The 14,395-nt window shown below is 35.6% G+C and overlaps 1 protein-coding gene across 1 annotated transcript in view; it reads right to left on the bottom strand.

Moving 5' to 3' along the window:
• Positions 1-14,395, bottom strand: part of HCN1 (hyperpolarization activated cyclic nucleotide gated potassium channel 1) — a gene marked incomplete at both ends in the record, with an annotated part of 201,203 nt that overhangs the window by 174,751 nt on the left and 12,057 nt on the right. Inside the window, one exon of the mRNA XM_082302246.1 lies at positions 3,344-3,767. Coding sequence (XP_082158372.1) covers positions 3,344-3,767 — 424 coding nt within the window. The remainder of the gene's footprint in view (positions 1-3,343; positions 3,768-14,395) is intronic.

Raw genomic sequence — 14,395 nt, 5'->3', positions numbered from 1 at the left:
CTTGTCCTGTGTTTAGAATAGCTGTAAGCAAAGGTATTGAAGTCTGGGTTTTATGCAGCTTTTGGAAAATATTGTTATTTTAAAGAATCAGTAAACTAGTATCATAGGCAAATATAAAGCAAAGTGGCATATCACTTGGCATGGAACAATGTATTTATTTTAATTGTTTTTATCTTTTATTTTTAATTGTTCAGGGATCTATGAGCATATTTAACTAAGAATAACTTACTAGTTGTAAAAATACCATTCAAGGGTCAGGGGTTTAGGTAGTCTCATAAAACTTAAAGTAAACACGAATTAGTTCCAGTATCTCCTGTTCAGTATTTTTAGGAACTTAAATTTTAAAAAATCTAAAACAAGTCCTCGGTCAAAAATTACTTCTTAAGTATAATTTCTGTAATCACCAATTAAAATATCAATTTTCCCTTGCATATAATTTAGTTTCAGTAAATACACGATGTATTGTCAATATCTGAGTTTAAAGGACTGGAATATTAGAAATAATAGCTAAAAAGAAGTTTCAGGGAAGTGTGAATTTGCAAATTCAGTAAATGATTTCCTGCCCACACATCTCCTGTCCCTGTCTTGAAGTGTTTCTTCCCATTTCCACTGAGCCATTCATTTGGATAAGTAATTAACATCAGACTGATATGAATCTATCAATCAGTTTTCATATATATCCCACCACAGGCTATAGCTGTTCCATAACGCTTAATGAAGAGAAAGCTCCTGAAATGCATACATTATTTACCTCAATATTACTTTAGGTGGCTGTTGGCAGCTTGATCCTAATTTAATCGACTTAAATGGTGTGGAAATAAATAATGAAAAGGAACCATGTTTCACCAGTGTCATAAAGGAATCTTTTAAATTTTTGCCTACTCATCTTAAAGTTCAGGATATCAACCACCTGAATTCCAGATATGTGCTATCGAAAAAGGAAAAGCTCAGACAATGTCAGCCTGCTATTTTCTTTGAGGATGTAGAAACACAGGGATAACTGCCTTATCATACAACTTGGTTTGTTCATCCACCAGTAATCCATGAAGTATTCTCTTGGCACATCATGAAAAATGAGTTTGCTGGCTGTCCTCTTGATATTTTTGACATAATGCTCATTATTCTGGATCCAAATACATATACTTTAGATTTATCTGCACCACATTTGAAACCAACATGTCAGCTCATACACAAACAGGCTCCAGTTCTGTGCCATAAAAGTTAGTCAACAGTTGCTCTTTGTTGTCCATGTGGAAACACACACATACAGAGGACATTAATATCAGCAGCAGTCTCACTGACTACCCCTGTGGGATAATCCAGTTATTGTTTCCCAATAATTCAGCAAATGTCATCTCAAATCAGTTTTTTTGTCTGTTTGTTTGTTTTAAAACATTAAGCTATATAACACACATTTTCCATGGAGCCATATATGAAAATCTATTACCTTCTTTATTTCTGATCTCTGTAAAAAACTTAACAAAACAAACCAACCTACCTTTTTATTCTTTCACACATTTCATTTGGGATTTATCAGAGCCTGATTTTGGACTATGTATTTCTCTCTGCTCTTGCACGTGAGAATTTTTTTCAAAATCAGACAAGGAACTTTTTGCTGCTTTATTACAGTCTCAAAATAACCCCAAACAAACAAAAAAACCCCTACCTTTAGATCCTCTTTTACTTTCCTGAGAACATATTTCACAAATTTTACTAGTGGAATTAAAGGTGAAGTTCCAGTCAAGCAGACATTAGCTAAAGAGAAACGGACCAAACAGCAACTATTGCTGATTTGGACCACATACTCTGGTCACTTTTAGTCCCACTTAGCGGCCAGTTCAACTATTTTTATTTAGGATACCTGATTACTGTTTGACAACAGACAGAAGGGGAGGAAAAAGGGAATTCATTTCTCTGCCTGGTAGGCCTTTACAGTGGCAAGCTAATAACTCAAGCTACCAGAAAATAATGTCATTGAATGCATTTCAGAAGGTTGTCTCTCTGTGAAGCACAGAGGAGACAAAAGCACAGCTTTATGGTAGAATTGAAAAATATGCCTAATCACTTGCCTTGGTTAAATTGAGCAAATCGACAGTGCTCTATTTCTGTGCAAAAACATCTTTCAGTGCTTTACAAAGAGGCAAAAAGAAGCAGATTTACCAAACAGAGTAATAAAAAATAATTTCAGGATCTTTTTGAGAAACTACTATAAATTTTTCAGACTTTTGATACTTAGCATCATCTAGCATCATGCCATTTAAAATTATAATCTAATTTTACTTGTGAGATGGCTCTGCTTTTAGTTTTCTCTTAAACCAGAAAGTGCATATTATACTGGAGATAACCAGCAGAAAAAGAACCAAAAATGATCCTTCCATCATTCCAAACCAAATCATCCTTCAATATTCATTTAATTAAATAAATCTTTATCAAACAGGTAAATAAATTTATGCAAATCAATTTTAATACTGCTTCCATGATCATGCTCTACAAAAGAATTCTCTTTATGCTTACTGCAAGAAAGGTTTAGAAAACAGCAGTTATTTTTCCCATGGCTTTAGCACTTCTGTTTAAAACACATGATGATATTTAGAACTACAGAAATGAGGACAGGCAAGAAACAAAATGACTGAATCATAGTGGCATGTGCTAATGCATTGAACATTTCCTAGCCATGAGTATGCCAAATTGGAGAATGCCATAATTTCCTGGAAAGGTCACTATAACAAATTGACAGGCAGCATAACATCATGTCTGGAAACAGTGGAGTTGACAGTTTAGAAGGCAATGACTCAAAATTTGAACTGCCCATTTTTCATAAAGAAGGGCAGTATTTATTATATTCAGCCTACATACAGCATTCAAATAATAACCATGCCAGGAAATCTACTCAATGGTAAATGGCTTCAATTTCTCCTAAAACAGAAAAATATGAACAAGGTTTTTTTTAAGTTCTCCATGACTACAAGATTATTAATAAATTTAAGTGCGAGTCATCAAACTCCAATTCAGGTTTAGGTGGTTGTTAAAATTTCTAGCATTCCTTTCTAGAGCCTTACTCTGATATTTTGGACATTTGGTAACATCACTAGGAGTCCATTCATGCAAATTGTATTGATGATGCCAAACATTTTTGGTCTCTGTCATTAGCAGAGAGAAGATGGTTACCCTGTGCTGCTTTTTTCCAAACAGGCCTTGCCACTAGCACGCATTTGTAATTACACCAGCTAGTGAGTAAAAGATGTATTACATTCTTGTTCTTGTGTAGCTCTTCACAGAGATTGGCTACTGTTGTGTAGGAATAAGATCTTAGTGAAAGATGTTATAACCATATAAATCTTACCTCTTCCCACTGGTGTATGTATCTAATCAGTCTTGAAAGGCGCAATAAACGTAACAGGCTGAGGATTTTTGTAAATCTCACAATACGAAGTGCTCTTGCTGTCTTGTAAACCTCTGAATCCATTCCTTTTTCTACAATGAGAAAGATATAATCCACTGGTATTGATGAGATGAAGTCAACCACAAACCAGCTTTTTAAGTAATTCATCTTAATGATTTTTGGGTCCAGTATTATTTCTGAGCTGTCTTCATTTACAGTCCCAGTTCTAAAATTCATTATCAAGTCCAATAGAAAAACAGTGTCTGATGCCACATTGAAAATAATCCATGGTGTTGTTGTTTGTTCTGTGAAGAATGTGATTCCGACTGGTATGATGACAAGGTTTCCAACCATCATTATGAGCATGATTAAATCCCAGTAAAACCTAGGAAAAAAGGAAGAAACAGAATGGTTGATATAATGTGGTAAAACATTACAAAATGGTCTCTATCATGCCACCCACTTCACCACCAGATTTTGTTATTACTAAGAAAATTCTCATTGTTTTAACTCACTCAGCATATTGATGGTCATTACAGACAAATTAATTAACACTTCATTATGTGCCTTTCTTCTTAAAAATATGCATCTAGAATAAAGGCAGTACTATGGCTTATCACTCCATGGTATATCACACACTGAAAGGTGTGCATGTGTGGCCCTGAGCAGACTTATCCAGACTTCTGTCAAAACCTCTTTGTGGTTTCATATAGATAAAACCAATGTCTTGTGCCAATCAGAAGTGCTTTAGCAATGCAACAGTTTTCCTAAGATTTCTGTCGAAGTGGAAAGCCAAATATCTGACAGATAATATATGAAATGTCAGTATCTCTTTGCAAATGTACTGATACCATTACAGTGATGGAATAAAATTACAAGAAGAGGAAAAAAGCACTGAAGAAAAAAATAGAAACAATAATTAGATAACATAAAAACCTCCATCCACTTTTACAATCTTAACTGAACTTTCATGCATTTTTACAATCTCATAGTCTATCTTCTTTCAGAACTAGCCAAGAAATTTTAGAAAAAATAGTTGCAATTCGCATACTAATAGAAAGGGGTACTGCATTTCACCATTTTGCCTGGAAGGATCTAAAGGCTCCTCTGTAACATTGTCAGAATGCTAACCATGCTTGATACAATATGGTAGAGAGTCACACTCATAACTTTAATATCCGTGATGGAAATGCTGAGTAAATGCACCCATTACACAGAATATCTATCCTGATGGAAGATTTCTGGGGGACAGTAGCACATAACAGATTTTAAGCAAATTATGATAAATCCTAAATATTAAATAGTCAAAGAAAACTATTCTTATTCAGTAAAAGAACTGAAACTAAACTCAAGAAAGGCTGAACCCAATGCATAACCTCTTACTCTGTACAAGAATATAATCTGGTCAACTAAAACTGATTTGGAGAGGTACAGAAACCAATCAACAACAGTTGCCCACCGACTCATTGGGCTTTCTAGAAGACTAGAGGCAGCAATGGCTCCACAACTATCTCTCTGCCCCACCCCTCTGTCACAGTGGGGCCTGGTGCAGGGGACATGTCACAGGCACACCACCAGTGCGTTACTTCAACGCTGACTTCCAGGCCACTTCCACCATACCAACACCAGCTTCCTGACATGAAACAAACATCCTCATCTTGGTAAAGTTTCATGGCAACCAGCAAAAATAACAGTTTAACTGGCCACCAAACATTTCAGAGCCTAGCTCGTGCTAGACTTGCTCAGAGAATATTGATTGTATTAGATTCAGAGATTGTTTCTTGTATTATCAAATGATCATAAAATCGTAGAATGGTTTGGGCTGAAAGGGATGTTAAATATCATCCACTTCCAACCCTTGTGCCACACGCAGGGACACCTTCCACTAGAACGGGCTGCTCAGAGCTCCATCGAGCCTGGCCTTAAACATTTACAGGGATGGGGCATCCACAGCGTCTCTAGGAAAACAATGCAAGTGCCTCACCACCTTCACAATAAAAATCTTTCTGCAATATCTAATCTAAACCTCTTTCAGTTTGAAGCCATTCCACTTTGTCCTGTCACTACATGCCCTTGAAAATAGTCTATCCATCTTTCTTGTAGGCTCCCTTCAGGTACTAAAAGGACACAGTTGGGTCACACCGAAGCCTTTCCTTCTCCAGGCTGAACAATCCCAAAGATCTAGCTTTATGAATTCCCTTTTTCAACGTTTACCTTGGAAACAAATATTTCTATGTTTACAGAGTGCTGATCAGAGAATAGCATTATTATCTGTAACTGCAAAACATGCTAAAGGAAAAGTAGCATAGGATTGATATTGGCATGAGAATTCCCAGTTTTAAAATTATTTATTCCAAGAGAAACCTGGAGAGATTAGATTTAACTACCATTTGAGAGAAGAGAGTAGTTGGCAACGTACATCTAACTGGTACTCAGAAACTGCATGAAATAGACTTTAAAAATAATTCCCTGTGTACCACAATGTGATTTGTGTCTTACACATTTTCAGTCTTGCAATAAATGTGAACAGTAACTGCTAAAAATGTTCAGTTTTATTCAGGCTGTATGTATTTTTCTTCAGCATGTGATAGTATTCCCCATATCTGGCAAAAATTTCCCAATTTCTCTTGTCTTTTTTAATTCATGTAATACTTCTCACTGTGCTAGATTCCTTGTCAGTAATCTAGAATTACCATACACAAGGAACCACTAAATTCATGCATCACTGCCACTGTGATCTATAAGTAAAATTACCACAAACACTTTTAAAACGCTATCAGCCAAAGTACTTCACAAAAGTCCTCTGGGAGAATAAACATCTTCAAGGAATCCTGAAAACCAGTGGAAAACAAATTGGAAATAGTGACCTTGTATCTTTGTCTCACTCCAAAGCAAAGCATTGCTAATTTCAGATTGACCTTTACATTGCTCTAGCACAGGGACCAGTTATGCAACAAAGGCCAACCAAAGCCACACAACAACCAGCCACCCAGCCAACATCAGAGATAATACAGAACCAGGTGTTTTTAACCTACGGTAATCTGCGGTTTAAAGGATCATCACAAACTGTGATTATGCAAAACACACTGGTGTTCCTGATGTTGAATGTCAGCAAAAGTGGTAGCATCAGGGCTACAATAATATTGAATGCTAAGGACTTTTGGTTTTTGATTTTAGCCCACAATATAATATAAGCTGATTAGTTAGTAAGAAAAACCCTTATTATTTTTCATTTAGAAATGACTTGGACATTTTCTTTTAGGAAAATGTTTCCAAATGCCATTCTGTTGGCCACATTATATTTTATTTCAGGTGAGAAAAACTAGACGCAACTCCCTGTATTGCCCTTCTTTGAGCTGTGCAGAGAAAGTAATACAATACGTTCCTCGCCTACAGTTCAGAACATCCTGCTATTCACATGACAAGAAGGAAGCTGTAAAGACTCACAAGACAATATAAGGAGCTGCCACTGACACACAAGATAGTCCTTTGTTTCAAACTACTTTTAGCATTATTTATATATTTTTCATACTTCCCCTACCCCAGTGAGGATGGTTATGAATCTACAATTCACAATCTCAAGAGTTCCACATTTATATAAGGTATCATAAAATGTTGATGAAGAGCAAGGTTTTTATGACCTAAAATTTTCGAGAATGAGGAAAATAAGAAGGAGTCTGGGGGTAATGAGATCTTCCAAAGCTCAAAATGAGAAGCAAGGCCTGACCTTAGCCCCACAGCAAACAGCTATAGAGCTTATTTCTCAGCTGAAGCTAATTCAGTGAAGCTACTACTAGATGCCATTAACAGAGGGTGCAGAGGTCATCGCTGCACTGCACTGAACTACTCCTGAAGCTTTTTAAGTGCTTCTAAATGGCTCACAGGTATATTACCTCTAGGCAAAAAAAAAAAAAAAAAAAAAAAAAGAAGTCTGTAAACCCCAATCTTAAGGCACACTTATTCACAGTTTTAAAAAATTATTTTATACAGAAGTATTAAAAAAAATACTAATTACTAGTTTGGAATCATCAAAACTAAATGGATTCATAGGCCTCTTTCAGTGATATTTTCACTCATAATTTATGTAGTATATTTTCAAAACTTACAGTAATAACAATGTTTTTTCAGCTCTGGAATTTGGTGCTGAAGCGTTGGTGTTTTATTCACTGCCACAGGCTGTCCTGGATATGAAGAACAGCCTGTTCAAAATGAGTGCCTACCCAAGCATCGATAAAGAATTACTTAGTATCAATTAATCACTGTTTGTATTAAACTTACTAACGTAAGACACTATGAATTCTAACAGGCATTTTATTTTCCACTTTACATCCCCAACTCAGAGAAAACTGAGTCTTAAGGAAAGAGCTTTCATCTCTGAGTTAATTCAGTGCATTATTTGCTGTACATACAAATTCAGATTTGCTTGCTTTATTATTTCCTTTTTCTGTCCATCAACAGCAGAGTCTCAATTTCCTTGAATTAGCACAATTTGAGATATGATTATCCTTACGGGACACCCAAACTGAACCAGCAGAAGTTGTCAGTGGTCTCACAAACTGCACAGCAGAGCTAGCGGCATCTCTCAGGCACTGAGTGCTGTGACTGAAGGCTGCACAGTAGTCACGGCTTTGCTTAAATTTACATTTTCTGAGTTTCAAGAAAGATTGTAAAATTCTGATCTTTATTAAAGAGAAGAAAATTGTATCAGTAAAACTTCAGGAAATTCAGTCAAAAATACTCATCCACATTATAAACTGGAAGGCCATCAAAAAAGATACTAACTCAGATTGCTTGTAAAATACTTTTGAAGCAAAGCCGGATGCATCATAGATTAGGTTTTCGGACCTCAGATACATCATGATTTCACTCTACACATTCAGAGAAATCAAGAACTCTAAAAAAACTTCACAAGCTTTCCTACAAAACTTGCTTATTCTTCAGCTAAATATTGTGATTGACTAGCAGGTGCTCAGTGAAATGAACACTGACTTTCCTTTTCACTTTTTGTTTTCAGTCTCACCTTCAAACACAGCTTTATTTCCTTTGCTTTCATGGATCACTGGTTCACCTAACAGAGGAATCAATGTCCTATACAAAACAAAATAATCTTGGTAGAAATAACAGTAATTTTGAATTTTATTGTACTGTATGGTAACAAACACTGAACTTGGTATTATCCATGTCAGAATTTGATTCTCATAGGACATGCTATCTTTCTCTGGTTGCGCAACTCTTACTACTCTTCTAGTAAAAGGGAACAAAGCTAGACATGCCTGAAAACATCTGCAAAACACAGATAATTACTAGGATGCATTGAAAAGGGCAGGAGAATGAAGAAGGGAGTGTTTTCTTCAGAGGACCCAATTCCTTTAATGATTGCACAGGTGTCTCTGCCTGGAAACTTCCTGAAAAATCATCACTTTTTTTTTTTACAGCCTTAAAATGAGGATATCCCCTTCTGCCCAGCTATCCATTTTCATTCTGCCCATCTGTTTCTCCCTTACACATACACACACCTAGAGGAAAACAAGCTACTTCTGGAAAAAAGGCATACAAATTAAATATTAAATTCATTCTATTTTAGCAAGAAATACTGCATTCAACATCCTCTATAGAGCAAACTCTGTTTAAATGTTACAAATCCACAGTGGATTGCTTTGGTGATTTTGGCTGAGCAGCAATTCCTTTTTTATTTTAAAATTCCCAAACTTAGAATTCACTGTAATCTGTCTCTGTGACCATTATTAATACAAAGGCATTAAAATTACTAGTGGAGTGCCACTATGTTATGTTGGCCTGTTTTGCACGAGCAATCAGGTCACTTCTACAGTTGTGTCATCCTTGTGTATGGATAAAACTTTTCTCATCTAAATGTACCTCATTTTGCAAAGCTTTAAGAAGAAAAAACTTATGGGCTGGTATTTTGTTTTGCTTTTAAAGGATAAACTATTCTCCTGAAATTGTCGATCTAGGTTTTTTATGCTACTCTATTTCCACCTTGACAGCTTTAAGCTTATATTCAGTAAACACAACCAAGGAAACACTGCAAGGCTGAAATAAGAGTCTCTTTCATGGCTCACCTCTTTTGATTGCAAAGTGCACACTACAGTAGAATTCTAACAGTGTATCCTCCACACCAAGGGGTGATGCTGAAGGGCAGAAATATGATTAAGCGATACTTTCTCAGGTGAAAATTTCATCAACTTTTGCTACTCTTTTTTAATTTAAAGCATATCAAGCTTAATGAACATTCATTGACTTAGTGAGGTAACCTGCTGGAGCAGCAGAAAGGCTTTCTCTACCTGTCTGAGACTGGTCAGTCTGGGACAAGGCAGAGGCTGATGTTCTGAAAACTGTGTTTCCATGATTGAAATAAGAGCAGTGCTGGACTTGGGAATCTTCCAGCTTAATGGTTTCATTCTGATGGAGACTAAAAGCAATTTAAAAAATAACCTAATAATGAAATTTTCAGACCACCAGAAATCTTAATTTGGTTTCAGAATAATACTGGAGTCCATTACTTCGAGGTTAGCCATATATACTTAAAAGATCCAATGTATGTCCCTTGCTGGCTTTTTTTTTTTTTTTAATATTGATACAATTTCCTACGTCAAAGAGATAATAACAAAATTCAGCAATACTGTCTTCTTGTTTATATAATCATAGAATGTATCTAAAATTACAAACTTCCACAATTTCAAAAAGATATCATGATTTTTATCTGTTTAAACCCACTTAGCAGTGGCAATTTGCAATTTGTTGCTCAGTTGTGATTCTATGCACAAGGCAGATGATTAGATAAATGCATCTCTCAGGGGACCTGATCAGAGCCCAGTGAAGCCAATGAACAGCAATTTACTACTTTCAAAAGTCCTTGGTTTCATAGTTTGGTTAGGTTTAAAGCTCAAGTGCTTCAAATACTAGAAAAGAAAATCACAGTACAGACCATGGAAGGGGACTACAAAACTAACTAACCTACACAAATATATAATATATAATGTATGTATGTATGTAGTATTTTACATGCATTAATGAGTTCAGTCTCAGATTTCTGAAAAATAAAGGTACAGTAAGGAGAAGTAAGGTTGCACTAACTGCGTGCATCAGGCAACATTTTGTGTAGGGGCTGTAACTGATTTGTATCAGTTTGATATTATCAGCCCTTAAACCAACTGAAAAGTGCCACATATAGGTTATCTAAGTGTCAGCAAATTTCTGTAGTAGATCACTGTAAAATACGCATTCATATTCTCAAATTAGAAATGACCACTTTAAAGGCATGAAAAAAAAGTTTGAAGGAGACAGATCTAAAAATATTTCAGCTGCAAAATAATCTTGTATCTCATGTTGGAACACTTGCATTAATTAAGAATTTTGTAGTGACAGTAATTTTAAGAGTGCCATTTAGAAACATGACATTTAGGATGCCTCCATACTAAAAATTCAGAGGCTTAGATTGGAAGAAGCCTTCTGTAATTTTTCTCAACAAAGAATCAAGTGAAAAGGAAGGTAGCTTCCCAACGCCCTTCCAAAAATTAGAAAGCCAGTCAGTATCATCTACTATTTTCCTTTAATAGATTTTTCTAACCAATTCAATCTCTCCATTATCAGTATAATCTTTAAGTTTCTGCTGATAGGGAAAATTCTGTTTTCTCTGCTTCAGAAAAAGATGATGGGGAAAATGTCATTCAGTAGCTATAGATAGATCTCAGGCATGGGGTTTGGTGAGGAGACTGGCCATGACCACCAAATGAGGTGGGACAATTAGTTTTTTTGCGATTAATACCTCTGACAAGAAAACCCAAAACCAAGGGCAGGATCATCAACTTGGATTTGACATATATACTACTCCTAACAATTTTATTCTGATAATCAGAGGTGAAACTGGCTTTGTGTGTAGCTGTAAAATGATACAGTACATTCGGAAGAGCAGCTTCAAAGTAGGGCTTGGTGTATCATTTCTTCACAAAATGCACTGAAGGCAAGAATGGGGTCTATTTTCAAACCAAAGTAAAAAAAGAGCCAGTCTTCAAATTTCATGAAGGGAAAAATTAGAGATGTGAAAAAGTGTGAAAGAACTATAGATAGATATGAAACAAGCTGATGCACTCCCACATCATAAATGAAAACGAATATACATGACTGAATATTTACAGTCATTCTATGTATCTACACAGATGTGCAAGATTCTAATGCAAAACCAGGTAATCAAGATTGCATATATATATATATATATATATATATATATATATATATATATCAGGTTTAATTATTATTCCCTTTACAACTATTTATAGCCAACTTTTGGCTACATAGCCTATGTTTCCTTGAATATAAAAATAAGTACTGATATTTCAACCCTTTAAAATCAATGAAGGTACACTTAAGAATCAGTTCTTTTATTATAATCCAAGAATATCCCACTGTGGTAAATACTCTGCTTCAAATGATAATAAATCTAATTTATATTTTAAAAAATAAATCAATAACTTGTTTGTTCTGAAAATAACATCAGATATTGATGAACCAGTGTTCAAATCAAAATTATCATTTTATTAATTTTTACTTATACTTCGATGAAAAAGATTCAAATATATTTCAGACAATTTTTAGACAAGCAAAGGAAAGAGAAAGATCAGGTTCATGGCAGAGCAATACGGTAAGTAATTAGGATCATGTCACAAGCATCCTCCTTTCAAAAAACAACTGAATACCTCAAGCTTTCATCAACACCTGTGAACATCCATTGGACTTTCCTCATCCATGTGTAGGCAGCTGAGCCCAGGATCTCCCACACCTCAGGGAACTGACTTTCCCCAAGCCATACAGTGCCTCCTGAAGCAAGGTATGCTGCTGACATGTTCTCTTTCCCTAAACAAATATAAACTAGAGCAGGAACAAAACCTTGTTCCCAAGGAAGCCAACCACGAGACAGGAGAGGCGTTCTCAGTTCTGTGCTCCACGTAAGCAGAACAATTCTGAGAGGTGATATTGTTATTGGACGTGCCCATACCAGAAGGGCTACGCAAAGTAAATGTACAGGTTCAAATCCTCTCCAGCAGAGGAAGAAAATTATTCTGCATTTTCCACATCCATGATGAACAATTTTAATTCCTAAGCAGATAAAGGAGACATAGGAACATACACATATACACTAAAAATTATATGATTATGGAATTGTTATTTTAGTAATTTTATTAACAGAACTAATCATATCAATTTATCTGAAACATCAACTAATTGAAAATACAGTGTGCACAACACCTAAGGAATGAAAGGAATAATCTTTCACAAGCTTGATTATCCCTTTCTCCAGGGTATATTTATTATGAACACCTTTTTACAGGGGGATGCACCCCACTTTTCTAATTGCTCAGCTTGTATTCATATCTCTTTGCTAGCCATTTGCCTTCCACAGTATTTAAAGAGATGCAATGTTAATTTTAACATTTCTTTATAACTTCCCAATTTGAATACTGCACATCCCTGCGTTACCATTCTTTTGACAGCATAGCACTCTGCCTGCATTGCCAAAACAAATCAGCACATTATGCAGCTAGACTGAGCAGTGATCAGATAGACCTAATATTCACTTGTTTAAAGCAAAAAGGAAAACCCAGAAGAACAAACAAAGTAAACAAGAAAGAGCATACATTATGCTCTGGTTACTGCCTAAGTAACCAAGCCCTTGTCAGCTCTGCCTCTGCCTCCCTCCTCGTCTTTTCGTGCTGTTTACCCCCTAACGCTCCAGCAAGCTCCATGAAAGCTGGGCTGAGCAAAGCCTCATGTGCAGCTGAGTCAAGGGTGGAGGTTTGAAATACAAACCAAGTTTCTGGGGATGTAAAATCCATTGCTGACATATATGAACACTGGTCAGTGTAATGGAATGAAATTGCTGAACAGCCCTTTTGCAATTTAATTTAATATAAGGAAATAGAGAGGCTTTTTGGTTTTTTTTAATGCCATTACTTCAGTTATTCTTAAAAAAAGGAAACAAACAAATTCCTTCAAAAAAACCCCAAACCGGCACATGTGAACTCAAAATTTAAATGGTTTTGTGATCTGCAAAACAGGAGATAGCCCACAATATGAAGCATTCCAGGAGACGCCTTTACATGCATTGATGCTTTTTCTCCTTCCTGCGCACCTCTGCCAGAAGTACAGAAGGTCATTTCCACTGCTTGGTAGCAATTAAACATGAGGGCTTATTACATTTTATCACAGGTATATGCAATAATGACATGGATGGTCGAGATTCTAAAAACAGTATGTATTAAATTTACAAATTATGTGTAGAAAGCACTTATTGAATTACAGCAGATTATTTGCTTGAAATACATTTATTAAGTATTTTGTTTTAATTTAGTCATATGAAATGGCTATTGAGCCACTGGAAGATACACTTTACCAAGACCTAGATTAATTTAAAATTCTGTTCTATCTTCATTGAGACAGAATCATCCAAAGTGGGGCTGTTATACAAAATACATACACTAGATAAAAGTTTTTTCCTCCACGCTGCTTTTATTCATTTTTGTAAGAGAGCAAGTCACTTCAGGCATCAGAATAACATGTCAGTTTTTAGATTGAAAAATGAAAGATTGCTAAAGATATTAAGATTGGAAAATTTATTCAAACTTAACTACAGGCTTTGTTATATGCCTCACCTATAAATATTGAAGAAAAAAATATAAAAGTGAATTATTTAATAATCTACTTCTCCACTTTATATTTTGGTAGAGTGACTTTAGCAGATGACTTTGAAGTCTCTTCACACAAAAATTCTTTCTCCGGTCTTCGGGTCTTCAAACAAAACAGTCTGTATTCCTTAACAATGGGCTGGTCTTGACATCAGACACCCACTGCAGGTTAGGGGTTGCAGAGGGAAGTGTCTGCGTGCAAGTAAAGTTGCCTATAATTGTAGCCACTGATAAGCAGCTCTAAAATAAGTGCTCAAATAACTTTGGTCAGGGACCCACGACCTGAACTATAAACAACCACAAAAATACCAAG

This window comes from Coloeus monedula (genome assembly GCF_965178545.1).
Source record: "Coloeus monedula genome assembly, chromosome: Z".
NCBI lineage: Eukaryota > Metazoa > Chordata > Aves > Passeriformes > Corvidae > Coloeus > Coloeus monedula.
This window is presented reverse-complemented; position numbering and strand designations above follow the sequence as displayed.